Source organism: Struthio camelus, chromosome Z, assembly GCF_040807025.1.
Source record: "Struthio camelus isolate bStrCam1 chromosome Z, bStrCam1.hap1, whole genome shotgun sequence".
NCBI lineage: Eukaryota > Metazoa > Chordata > Aves > Struthioniformes > Struthionidae > Struthio > Struthio camelus.
Window position 1 is genome coordinate 67,391,842 of NC_090982.1, and position 14,326 is coordinate 67,406,167.

The window sequence follows — 14,326 nt, forward strand, 5'->3', positions numbered from 1 at the left end:
ATGTTATTCAGCTCCATTCACAGAGAGAGGATAAAGAACCATGTTAATCTAGAAAACAGCCTGTGAACAACTTGTAGTTTCCTAACACTGGAAAAGATCTTTTGTGGGAAGTGTGATACTGCCTTCTACAGACTTTTGACAGGTAATGTTATATGTCATCTGCATACAAAGAGAAGTAGAGAAACTACTTTCTTCAACTCAAGGAATTTTTGCTCAGGTAAATTGCAGAACAGATTCCAGTCAAATTCACTTCTAGAAGAGAATCTATAGCTTTTCTACTATGAAATGTTTCTTTTGCCCAGGGAGCTAAGTTTCTGTCAGAGATGACTATGGAACTAGCTTCATCTATCCTTTCTTCTCATGCAGTTGAGAGCAGTCTGCTCCAATACACTTAGCAGAACTCCAGGAAAGAGTAAACAAACAGTTTTTTTTTTTTAATTGATACCAAACAATAGGGCCAGTGAGAGTGAACCATTATCTCTTGATTTTTTAGCTGCCATTAAGAGGCTAAATCTTGTACTGCCATTTTGGGAACATTTGGGTAAGTATGTCAGCAGCTGCCTGATGTGCATGTTCATGGGTTTGTTTTTGGATACCACAGGCTTTCAGATTATTTCTGAATGAGGTCCTCCTACACAATTGATGGTGCATCATCAAACTGCAGTCAGTGTAGTTCTGCTTTAGTAAAGCCCACAAAAGCTAAATCTGTATACATGCTTTTCTTCATTTTATGTGCAACAGAGAATTCAGTATTGTTAGTATAAACTCCTACATGAACTGATCTGAAAATTGAAACTGTATATGACATCACTGTGACTCTGAATAACTTGTTTTGTTTTTTTTTTCTTTGAGTTTTGGCTTTTGGAATGATTTTTTTTTCCTTGCTAGAATCTGCCTAACCATAGACAACCTGCTGATCCTTTCAAAACACTTGTACTGGCAGACAAATAATCCCCTAAGATATACAAATGAGCTAGTAGAAAAAATTATGGTTGAAGAAGTGCAGGACCAGGAAAGCCTGTCTAATCAATCAGCGCCTGGGCTGAGGATGTTGAAAATGCATGGTCCTGAGGTTGGAGTCCTGGATTCTTTACCTCTGGGAAAGACCTATGCAAGACTAAAGCTCAGGAGTAAGGAGTCCCCACCTGAGCTGGAGTTCAGATCTTTGTGCTAAGTTAAGGAGCCTAAAACCCCATGGAACTGGGGCTGGGAATCTGAAAGCCTTGTGATTGATAGGTTCACGGGGTATCAGCCTCTGAGACAGTCTTGTTCCTGTGGCACTATTTTTGCTATCAGTTTTATATCAATGTCTTGCAAAACTCTACTGCATATATAAACAAAACCTCAATGATTTGTTTGAGAAGATCTGTTTTCTATGAAGCCAGATTCACTGGATTATTCTTATGTCTTCATATTAATATAATTTATTTCTCTATATAAATATGATTTATTCCTTCTTATGATGTTGGTAGGCTAACTGTGCTATTGGAATCCAAGTCATTTAATTTGTTCTCTTAGAATATGCATTATTCCAGTCATTTAGGACTTCCCTTGCTTTCCAAATTTATCATTCTGAGCTGAGCTAAGGGAGACTGCCAACCTTTTTAGGACTTTTCTGTGGGAATCATTTGATCTGATGAATTAAGATTTCCTTCTTAGAAAACTACCTTTACTGATGGCCTAGAAAATATGTCCTCTTCATTTGCTTTGAATAAATAATTTTCTTCTTTCTCAATAGCAGAAATAAATAGGGGTACTTTTTGCATCATTCTATCATCTCCATCTAATTAACTATGTCATTACTAAGAATTGTACGTTACTGCCTTTTAACTTGTGCTGAAATACATAATCACTTTTTAAATTGAAGAATTATTTCAAATTACTTGAAGAAAGATATTGCAACAGATTTTTTCTGAACACATTTTAGAAATTTTTCCACTAAAAATATTTACATCATAGACAAAAGAGGGAAAGAATTGCCTGATTGTATAGAAGTTCATTTTATTTAGCTGTGAAATTAGGAGTATGACTCATCATTGTTTTCTTTTTTCATAGTGCAAATAATAAACAGCAATGAATCTAGCTACACTGAAATACAACATTGAAATGGTGTGTGAATAATATAGGTTCAGTTATTTTTTAATAAAAATTTTAAAAGAATCCAAGAACAAGAACAGTTTTACTGATTTGATACAGTTTCCTTGAGCTCCGTTTTCAAAGTATTAGTATGGTCATTGGAGAAAAAAGAGTGGAAAATATATAGGGATGGAAAGTAGAGAGAAGGATAGTGTATTCAGTCTAGATCTAAAATGGCTATGCTAATAAACAATGCTAGTAGATCTCAGACTCAGAGATGGACAAGAATTATTATAGAAGTTCTTCAAGTATAGAAACTAAGGCATAGCAATGATAAGAAAGTTGTGAGTATAACAAAGAGCACCTATAGTAAAGCTGAGGAGAGAATCAAATATTAATACTCTCAGCTGACACCTGTTCTCTATGACCTTTTACTACTGGCATTTAAAACAGAGAGGTTCTCACCCACTATCTGTTTATATGAACTATTTTGATACTTTAAGTTATAATAAATACTGCTATGTCAGCTTCTGATAAAGCATAAAATAATAAATCCCTCTTCCAAGTGAATGTTTGGGCAACTTGCCCAAAATATTTTGGTGCAAATGAGAGAAAGAGTTTGTACAGAAGTAGGTAGAATTATTAGAGATGATTATTTTCTCACTCAAACCAGTTCTTGAGCTGAGTCAAGAGGCTGTTCTGTAGGTGGGATAGAAACAACTCCATCATTCATTAGCAGAACCTATTTTCCTCATGTATCAAACCTCCAAAACAGATTTCCAGCGTGGCCTCTGGCTCTTTGGCACTTAGTATGCCTCTGGGCTGTAGATAAACAGAGGTGATCATTTTTGCCTACCTTTTTAGCTACTGTCTTGATTAGTTCTACTGTTGTGTGGGCAGTGTATACTGTGACGTGGTAATGCGAGGACCCACACAGAGGTTAAGAAGCTGTACCTTTTTTCCCAGCTGGGATTCTTTCACAGAACACAGTGCTGGCATTCAAAGTTGTTAGAAGAGTGACAACAGTGTTTGTTTTTAAGCAGTTGGAAGTATCCTTATTTGTTCTTGAAAGAGAGTGGATAAACGTCAGGATGTCAGTAGTCATTTGATCTATGTGACAAGACTGAGCACCAGATGGGGAAGGATGGGAGGGTGTGTCACGGTGGGTAGGTTATAGATGGTTGACGAGGAGGCAATCTGCAACCACTTTATTAGAGATGCACACTGTGATACTTCCAAAAGAATGTTTTTCAGAGAAAAGCTAGGGTAGATGACAAATAAATAATCTTGTTAAGTCTGTTGAGAGGCCTTCAGAGAAAGTAAAAAAAAGCAGGCCATATTTTTTGTGCTCTTTGCTTTTTGACTTCTCTAAGGCTGTTTTTATTGTCTAGCACACTTGTGATACGTGACTGACTTTTGTTCCTTAGATCGCAATCAATTGTTACACAAAAATCCGTGCCTGCTAATAAGCAATTACTGATAAGAATTAACAAATATACCTGTTAATTAGAATGCTAGCAAATGATCTCATGAGTAGTAACTTAGCCAGCTAATGACTCATCATACTAGCAGAGGTACTAGCAGAGGAAGAAATGAGATAAGGAGGCAGATACTTACAATGACCCAAACTGAAGTCTGCCCTATACCATAAGAGCTGAAATAGGTTACTTGGTATCTACAAGGATGTCAGGTCCTGGAATTCAATTAATTGGTTACAGGATGGATGTTAACAGAGTCTCTGAAACCTCTAGTTTAAAAAAGAAAGGGTAAAATGTCTTATTGACTGATTACATTAACAAACACTTTACAGGAACTCTCTCTTCCTTGTGTACTCTCTCTCATGTCAACAACAGAACTGTTTCTTGGAGTTGCTTTGTTTTGATTAGTGATTATGATATTAGACCACATTATGTAGCATGTCAGATACCTCCTGTTCCAAAATTTGGTTGCCATTCTTGGAGGTTTTGTTGTAACAGCAGCATTTGGTGGTGTTGCAGTTGTCCAGCAATTCCACAATAAAATATGATTTTAAATCGCTTATAACTGAGGAAAGCCTTAATTGCAACCTTGGTTAAAATTATGTTTGTCAGTTGTCTTTGTTAGGACAATTGTTTTCACAATTCTAGCCCAGGATGTTTCAACTGTTAAATAGTATGAGGCTATTTTCAGTCCTTAAAATTTGAGGGAAAACTTTCAAAACAACTTAACACTCTCACAATTTAGACCTTAGACTTAGAACAGAGATGCATCTGTGTCATCCTTGTGAAAATTTGCCCAGGGACAGTCAGAATATAAACCTTTGGAAAAAAAGTATGATGATTCTGTCTTCAGTGAGCAGACCTGAGCATCCTGCACATCTTGAACATCTTGCATCTGCTTCTCTGTGGAGAGAGGGAGGAACAGGACATGACATGTATTCTTCCTCACCAAGAAAAGTGACATCCTACACGTACTCTGCAACCTTTTACATGGACATTTCTCCTATGTGAAGCTATGATACTTGCTTAGAGAGCATAAAAGCAACTAGGGATGTGAACATGGTACAGGGTCTGATAGAGAAGGGACAGTCTCAGAATGAAGCCAGTGTCAATGTCACTTCTCATGATGTTAATGAAAGAAAATTAAACATTACCTGCAAAATTTTTCATAAAAATCACTACGGCAGAAAGTCAAGCACTCAAAAATTAGGCAGTGCCAGAATTACCTTTGTAGGCTTCATTTGTGTCCTTTGTCCTTTATACTCTGCTATATATAGTACATATAGTATGATAGACTTCAGTGACATGATCACATATTCTCTAGGCAGGACTTCTGCTTTACTAAGCCTGTAGGCCAAAGCTGCTTGTAGGATCAGTAAGGGTCGGGTAGCAATGGTGACTATAGTCTTCTGCACATTTTTTGCAGAAGTTTAAAGGTGTTCAGCAAATATAGTGGCAGATTTGAAGAGAAGGAGACAATGATCTGAAAGTTAAGATAATAGGCTCTTAGCCTAGAGACAACTTCCTTCTACCCCTGGTTCTACTATGTAACACTAGATAAATTTCTTAAGGAAAACTTGGTCAAACTTGGTCACTTACTATTTTCCTTGTTTTCTGAATGTCCACCATGAGCTTGTAGTGTTGCTTGCAGACGTATTTAGCTATACTCCTGCAAATTAAAGTCAGAGAAAATATGCTTGATCATATTAAGAGCAAGCTAATGTGAAGTATTCTGAAACTCATACTTCCCAAATCAGTCATGCAAAATTAGTGACTATTTTTCAGCTTATCTCATTATATCTCTGATTCTTGACTATAAAAAGGGGATAATGATGTCTTTGTATCTTCTGTTGATTTTATGAAGATAAATTAATGTCTGTGAAACACTTTGCTATTGTGATGATAAGTACCTAATAAAAGCCCATGGGGAAAAAAATTGTGTTGAACAGAAGACTTGTGTAGTATGTAGTTAAGTAAAGCATGTAGTCACAGACAACAGTGAGAGGAAATAAAATATTAAATAGCTACTCATTAAGTGAGAAACGTCAGTTTTGTGCAGTGAATAACACAAGAACCTTGCAGAAAAACCGGACATACTGATCATGTGATTAACCACTGTTTTGTAATATGCATACCTAATGAAATTAAATTCAAGTAATACAAGCAGCTGCTAGTCTGCCATTTTCTATTGTTCAGGTGATTTATAAAACGAGCTTATCCTCCTAGTAAATAAAGTTTTCAAAATTTGGGCTTCTAGAACATGTGGGTCAAAGCACAATGATACTTTGCTTTTAAATGAGCAAAACCTACCACCTCACATAAATGAAATAGCAGAGCCTAACCTTGTTAGTATGTACAATTGGATGTAAATAATTCTCCAGTTAGCAGTCTTCACTCTTGGAACCATAGATAAGGGTTGTTTTCCTGGTGTTTAAAGATTTTTTTTTTGTATCAGTGAAATACATTAAGGAGTAGTTCAATTAAAATGCTTTAACAGGTCTGATCCTAAAGTGAGATCAACTTTACAGCAGTTAGAAAGACAATATAAAAAGAATAAAAAGAACATAATGCGAGTTCATGCAAGCAAATACGAGTTCTCACCTATTTCCTCTGTGAACTGGTTTGCCGGTAGCATCAAGTAGACCGTTCAAATGAACTGAGACACTTTGTCTACAGTTTAGAAAAGCTGAAATATAATAGGGAATTAATTGCTTGGCAGCATTTGTGGTAGCATGACACTTATTTTTTTCTGGCTAAATAGATTCTGCCATGTTTTATGGGAAAATGCTTTGGTTTTGTCTCTGCAAGTCATCAATGACTTGCCATCATGTGGTGCTGGTGAGATGTACATTAGCTGTCTTCAGAATTGGATTCTGTGAGTGATGGGCAATCAAGGCCATATAAAAATGTTAATGAGTTGTTCTAATTAATTTTCTATTATAAAGCATTCATTTCCTAAAGCTAATCCTTGGTTAGTCTCACAGTTTGCCATTGTCTTTCTCTTTTCTCAAGGTGCACTTTTCTTATGGGTAACTGACACTAGTTAGTCTTTAGGTCTTGCTTGTTATTATGAGTTCATTTTTTTCTTGATCGGTCATAAGATCAAATATAGTTTGAATGGCTTTACAAGAGAACCTTAACTGGCCTGTCCTTACACCCACCATGATGTGTTTATATTTCCTTTAGTTCATTAACCTTCCACAATTTTTCATTATATCAATATAAATTATTAAATATAAATTATTTAAATTCACCAGTTCCTAAGCATGTTGCAATTTTTGTATTTCCATATTCATGTTAAAGAAAGAAGAAATACTGAATCCCATTTTGCAATCCTATAAACATCAGATAAGGCAAGGATTTTGCTTCTTACTTAACCTTCCTTATTTTTGCAGTTCAAAATATATGCTACCCTAATAATGGTATCAGACAACCGAAATTCTTTCTTTTTATTATAAAGGTGGTCATATGACACATTATCATCCTCTTCCTTAAAATGCATTTTATATATATGTACACAGCCTGTCTATCTCACATTCATGTATTATTGCAGAGAGTGTTAGTGCTGAAAGGTGTGTTCAGTGCTGATGCTGTGTGATTTTGATTTCTATACTTCTGGAAATGGTATAGAGGCAGTGGGAAAATGGCCAACACCAATTCTCTTCTTTTTCGTGTATTGCTTGCATTTCTGAAAATTCAGATCTTCCGCAACAGCTTTAGATGTTCAGTTGTTTATTGTTTACCTTTACCCATCTTATAACAAGGAGCTCATAAAAGTACCCTCTCTACCATCATGTAACTACATTCTCTATAATTAGAAAGGATTCTATTTTTGTTTCTATCAAACTTACTAGTAGTTTTCTCGTCCTTCATACAGTGTTACCATAGTAAATATTATCTACATTAAGATACATGTCCTACTCCATCTTTCCCACAAAGCTACACAAATACAAGCTTCTTGGCCTCTCTTTCACTTTCTCATAACCCTTATAATGGGATAGATGCTGAGTCCAAAGACAAATGTCTTTGCCCTCAGCATGTTGTACTTCATTCTTATATACATGTACATTTATGGAGTTGCTCTTGGACATTTCTCTGGAGACCTTTGCATCACCAAATATCTCTTACTTTGTATCAGTGTTTCCCCTAGTATCACAAGAAACTTTCAGAGCTTCTAAATTGATCTTAACTCTTTACTTATATTCTAGATTTCTCAAATATTCCATCCTGCATTTGCAACCTGTTTTTTATTTATTCTTTACTGCAGCAAATCTCTCTCTTAAAAGATCAAACTCTTACAAAAAAAGTGGTTTAAGTTCCAGTCAGGAAATCTGGGCTGGATGAACAGACTGTTAGGTGGACAGAAAATTGGTTCCATTAAAGAAGGTGGAGACGAACAGCTCAGCATCTGGCTGGCTGGAAGCTGGTAATGAGCGTTTCACCATGGGGGATTGATAACCGGAGCCCATGTTGTGCAATTGTAGCATGCTGGCATGGTCAAGCTTGGCAGAGGCAAATGTCTCTGATAGTAATCTGGATGATGGCACAAGTGACATCAAATATGGGAGCAAACTGCCAGCAAAATGTGCAGATGACACTCAGTGAGGAAGAGTACCTATATGCCAAATGGTGGAGGACTGGGCCAGCAGGAGCCCCCTGAAGCTAAGCCAGGAGAAGTGCAGGGTTCGGCACCCGGATGGGTTCACCGGAAGCACTTGCACAGGTCAGGGAGTGACTGGCTGGGCCACAACCTTGCTGAAAAGGACTTGGGAGTGTCATTGGACCGCAAGGTGGATATGAGCCAACAGTACGCTCTCATCATAAATAAGGCAAACTGCATAATTAATTTCATTTTTATTTTTTAACCTATTCATCTATCTTGAGTATTCACTATGCATATACTACAAATACAAGCCTGAAGTTATACTACTCCCTAAATGACTATAACACATTCATTCTTCTGGTATTTTTATAGTGATTGATTTTGCTGTTTACTTCGGAATACATGCATTAATGCATACCATTTTATAGTCCTTGTTTTTCTAAACTACATCACAGCTAGATTAAGAAAAATAGCTAAATTATGAATTTAGATTTTCTGATTAAAGATTGAATGAGAAATAGTTTGCTCACAACAACTGCTCAAGCTCTGAGTATAAATTGAGCTTATTAATATTATTCATTGTGAGAGCTGTTTCATTAATGGCACTTACTATGTGCACAGAATAGATACATTGCCATTGAAGCTTTCCTTGCATATCTGCCAAGCTTGCTTTATTTTGTATACTGTATATACCATACCATATGTGTGAACTCTAGCTTGACAGAAGCAAATACTCAGTGTCCCAGTCTCAAGCGGCAGTACTGTGACTTTGAAGCCATTGATACCTGAACTAGATGGAATAGTATATACCTATATATGCTGTATTCATAATAATTAGTTTTGGTGTAGAAAATCTGTAAACTTAGTTAGAATTCAGGTTTCTTCATGACAATGTCACCAAGTCTGTAGCTTCACACAGTGGTATCTGTACTGAGGAATTTATTAAGAAATGTTGTGAAACTTCATATAAGATAAGGAGGAAAAAAGTCAATTTTTTCTCATTATTGGACTCTCAAAATATAGACAACATGTAGGGAAGTAAGCATATTGTAGGACAGAAATCTATCTAATATACAGAACTCTCTTGTTCCCCATACAGGAATAAGTACATATTTTAGATAGCAGAGTATCTTAATTTGTTTGTTTTTAAAGCCCCAAATCAACTAAACACTAGAAATGGTTCTCTTTCCATCTACCTGTATTAGGGTCCATCCACATATTTTGCTTTCCCACAAATAAGACTTTTTACTTCATTTTTTCTTTTCTTTTTTTTTTTTTGCATTTTCTCAAAAATTATAGTAAAGTCTAAATAATATGCCTAAGAGATTAAGTTATGGAAAGAAATAAAAAGTGTTAGCAAATTAACATTATGGATATTCTTTTACATGAAAGGTGTTTTTTTTGCCTCGATCATAGGTTTCAGAAGAAGCACTGCATCACAGCACTGAGGACGAAGACTTGATCCAGGGAATGGAACCCTATCTTGTGCGGAGATTATCATGCCGTAACATCCAGCTTCCCCCTCTGGCTTTCAGGCAATTAGAACAGGCTGACTGGGATAAAAAGAGTGATACTGAGACTAACCCAAGGCCCACAACTCTTCCACTGAGGATTCCTCCTCTGATTGCCATTACGTCTGCAGAGTCCAGCAGGTAAGCTCCAGCAATTTCTTCTTGATTTGACTGCTGTATTTTCAGTAGTAGTAGGTCCAGGACAGCAGGTGCGGCTTCCAGGACGCAAGTTTGTTTGTTTTACAAAGCCCCAAATAAAGATGTGGAAGTCATTTTGTACAGTTTAGTAATATTCGTTAAAAATGGGAATAAAATATTATTTAATATCTAAATTTGGCTGATACTTAATAATACTGTTTGTATACTTTTTGGTCATATCCAAATACAAACACTGAGAAACATTTTCCGTGGTAATTACTAGTACTTCATATTCAGAAAATAAGACTTATAGAGGTTATAGTAATCATCATTTTTTGGAGTATTATGATAAAGACAGGGCTTGTACACCGAAAATATTTTATGTGATACAATTTTAAAACCAGTTTCAAGGAACTATGAGAAGATTTTGCCTACTCCCAAATGTCTAGATTATTTATATTGTGCATAGTTGAATGTGTTTGGTTGTGGTGAGTTTATTGCTGTTATTACAGTTTCATCATATTACATCTGTGACTTCTGGCATCATGCATTTTTTCTAGAGTAACCTTTCCTGCTCCTAAGTATTTCTGATACCATTCTATTTTCTGGTGTTGTTTTCCAAAATGTGAATTGTTTGGTATGAAATTGTGGCTAATAACAGTGAAGGCACTACAGCAACAGGGTGTGATCTGAAACAGTAACTTGGGTGCATATAGGGAAAATGAAAGATGGAGATATGAAGAGCTGAAATTCAGGACGCAAGAACTTGTGGCTGTATCTTTAGAAAGACAGTATATTCTGAAAATTGCAGGTGTGAAGAGAATGTAGGCGTTATAGTGGATGAGCAACAAACAGAAGTATCCATGGATCTTTTGCTATATGGCAAAAAAGCATCTTATACTATGTTTAAATATAGCATCACCTCCCAAGGCATATTGCCATGTGGATATCTTTGTTTCTGAAATAGGCGAGACCACTACTGGAAACATGCTTACAGAAAGATTGACCATAGCCATAAAAGAATGTAAACATTTAGATATGGAAAAGATGTAAAAAATTTTTGAGGGCTGAATAAAATGTAATTTAGTAAAGTTTAAGAGGTAGATAGCTTGTTGTCTTGATTGTTCTGTTATCTACCCGTGGTGGCTGGAGAGCAGATTGGTCTGAGATCTAGAAGGAAAATACGTGTAGGGGAACTGGTTACAGTTCACAATTCTGGCCCTTCGTGAGTGTTTGACTTTGCAACTTCATTTGCAACTTTGTGATGCCCCATGTAAATTGTGTAACATACAGGAGGTATTCTGTGTTTTGGAGAGATTTTCTTGCTTTTAGTAACACTAACTGAAAAAAAATTATATATTCCTGATATGGTAGAAAGTCAGATAGCAGAATGAAAAAGAAATACTCTTGTCCTTTGAAAACATGAAGTCAAAATGTGATTATAGATTTCTGGAGACTGCACTGTTTTCTAGGTTGAATTCAAATATAGACTAGCAAGACAGCTGGAAGTGTATTCAAATAAATAACAAACGCCAAACATACTGGTTATTTTGGATAGCTATCTGCTGTGCCCAGAGAGTGATGACCTCTGTGAGAGGCTTTTCGGTATGTAAGAATCTATTGTGGACATTAGAGATAACTTTTTATCTTGCCTGTGCCTTTCATCCCTGTGGTTATTAGAATTTGTTCTGAAACTGGACAAAATAAGATTTATCTACAGGTAAGTTTTATTTCTGACAGTGACAGAGAAATAGCAAATCTACAGATTGTTGGATGGAGATGCCAGGCTGTTGCCAGGCTGTTTAAACAAACAAACCAACCAACCAGCCAAAACTGAATACAACAGCAGAAACAATTATGATTTTGACCTTTCTTTGTAATATAAAATTTTTAGCTCTTATGATTCTTTCTTAGCTAAAGAGCAGTTACGCTACTGTAGGAGGAATATTGTTTGGGAAATTAAATTCCTGTAGATGTTTAATGTCACTTTTCAGTTTTTAGCGCTCTCGAGCAGCTATGCGTATAGCGAGCAGCGATTTAATAGTGAGCAGCTATTTAAATGATCATGATGTCAGCCAAACAGCTGGAGAAAGCCACCCTTGTTACCCAGGCTTCTTGTCTGTGTGAAGGTACACATATTTTGGGCACCTATTATGGCTGTGGAAATACAGCTTACCTCCTCAAATCATTAAATTTTTGGAAATATGCAACTGAGATAAGAAAACTGAAGTGTGGTTGGAAGATAGGAGGATTCCTGTCTTCAGTGGAGAGGTGGAGGTAGATGAGCTTTTGGGTCCTAAAAGCTGATTCTAAGAAAGAAGATTTCACCACTGAAAATATCTTAAATTGCAAATATATGTTTTTGGAGGACAAATGCTAAAACATCCCCAAAATGGCAGTATAAGGCATCTTACATTATGATTTAAGTATCAGGATTGTGCCAGACTCGAAACAGTGGCAGTGGACTTAAAAAAAAAATTAAATTACATTCCTAAGCGCACACATACACACCCACCCACCCTTTCTTTTTCTCTGTCTTTTTATCTTGTATGAAATTTCAGGATTGTATCTCTTTTTCACACTGGCTTTGTACAGGGGTGAACTACGCAGTTTTAAGCAGATGTAAGGAAAAGAGAAGAGAGAAAGAAACAGAATAAATGCAAGAAAACTAGAAAGTAAATGTTCAGTGGCATGCCTAACGTTTCTCTAAGTCTTTCCTTTTTGCTTTCTAATTTCTTTCCAAACTTTGAGGATGGTTTCGACCCTGAATCTGAGTTTTGCATCCATATTAATCTGAGAAGGTAGTAAAATAATTGTTAAGATGAAGGATTTATAAGTCTTTAGTGTTTCACGTGCAAAATTGCTATCAGGAGCTATGAAAACAAGTGCTTGCAAGTGATAGTTTGAGCCTCCTGCTGATAGTAACAGTTATATTTATGAAATGTAACAAATTGCCAGGCCTTCTATTTGGAAGATTAGAAACATGTAGGCAGTTGCTTTCCATATTTGAGTTCTTCCTTTTAATTTTTTAAAAATAAATGTGGTTATCCTGTATATATAATTTTAAATGTACCAGTATTCTTTTTAGTTGGAATAGCAATATTTGACTTATGAATGTGACGACATGTATTAAATTTGTCAGTTTTCCTCGAATACCTAGAACTAAGTTTACTAGCAGTTTGATATAGGTAGCAGTTGTGATGTGGTTTAAGAAGGAATGCAGAGATAGGAAGGGAATGACAGCAGAATACTTCCACTTACCTCAAAGTAGATTTTAAAGGGATGAGGGAGCTGTTATAGATGGAAACTCATCTGTTGTAGGACAATCAATCACAATGTTTGAAGTTACCTCCTTTATCATAAATCTTTCCAAGGTAGGTTTACTTTTCTCTATATTTGTTTTGTCCAGTATCCACAGTTCTACCTCTGACTCAATGCTTTCATAATACAAATATTTACTACAGTTAAGTATGGTACAAAAAATTTGATTTCTTCCTTCAGATACTTGGATATGGTTTAGAAAGACAATTGGTCAAGTGTATGTGTTGTGATAGGACTAATTTGTCCACCTGTAAAGCTGAAGTATGATGAAAGACTTGTCAATCACCTTTCTTACAGAAACAATCTCTTTCCACTCAGAGGAAGAGATGGAGCAGAAAAAGATAGGATGGGATATAGACACTTAGCTGGCTGGACCAGCATTAGGTGGACACTGTGAAATGCTATGGCATATATACATACCCAACTCCAAATAGTGTACATTCAGGGTGTCAGAGGCTGAGGCAGGCCTTTCTTTTCCCTTTAAAGATGTCATTTTCAGTGACAAAGGAGCGAACTGCCACAGTTTTCAGCAGTTTTGTTGCAATTCCTCTGTGCTCTTAATACATATGACTTGATACAATATGATGGGAAATGTCATGTTAATTAGATGTAAATTTCAGAAATGGAAGAGTATATCATGCAGTTGGAGACTTCATTAAAAGGCTTACTTAAAAGAAAGTTATTTTGGAGTAGAGATGTGGTTAGAAAGACTTCTAGTACAAAATATACAAAATAAATTTCTGAGTTTCACCTAGTTATCTGTAATGCAGCATACATAGTGTCTCTTCTTACTACGTATCCTATTCTTTGCTCAAACATTACTTGTGAGAGATTATTATAATTGTACTACATAAGATTTATTTTCAATTGCTTTTGTATTGCTTATGTAGAACGGAAGTGAACATATTAGTGTATATATTGGTGAATTCATGAAACTCTTGGGAGCTGTAAGAGTGACTTACATGATAGTTAATTTCTGAAGTACCATTTTATCTTTTTTGCAATGTTCCTTTTTTCCCAGTTTAGCAGTTGTTCCTTAAATTAAGTTCATGCGGGAAAAATCTGTGGATTAGATAGGCATTGTACTGCTTAAAAAGAAGTAATCAAAGCTCTCTGCATTGGATATAAACTTAAGTTTGTTTTAAAATTGTCTCTAATTTTTCTTTCTGCCCTTTGAAGATGTGCTTTTATACTTAGTT

General features: G+C 35.8%; 1 protein-coding gene across 1 annotated transcript in view; it reads left to right on the plus strand.

Moving 5' to 3' along the window:
* LOC138064810 (3',5'-cyclic-AMP phosphodiesterase 4D-like) overlaps positions 1-14,326 on the plus strand; it is a 190,198-nt gene that overhangs the window by 158,105 nt on the left and 17,767 nt on the right. Inside the window, exon 3 of the mRNA XM_068928785.1 lies at positions 9,574-9,809. Coding sequence (XP_068784886.1) covers positions 9,574-9,809 — 236 coding nt within the window. The remainder of the gene's footprint in view (positions 1-9,573; positions 9,810-14,326) is intronic.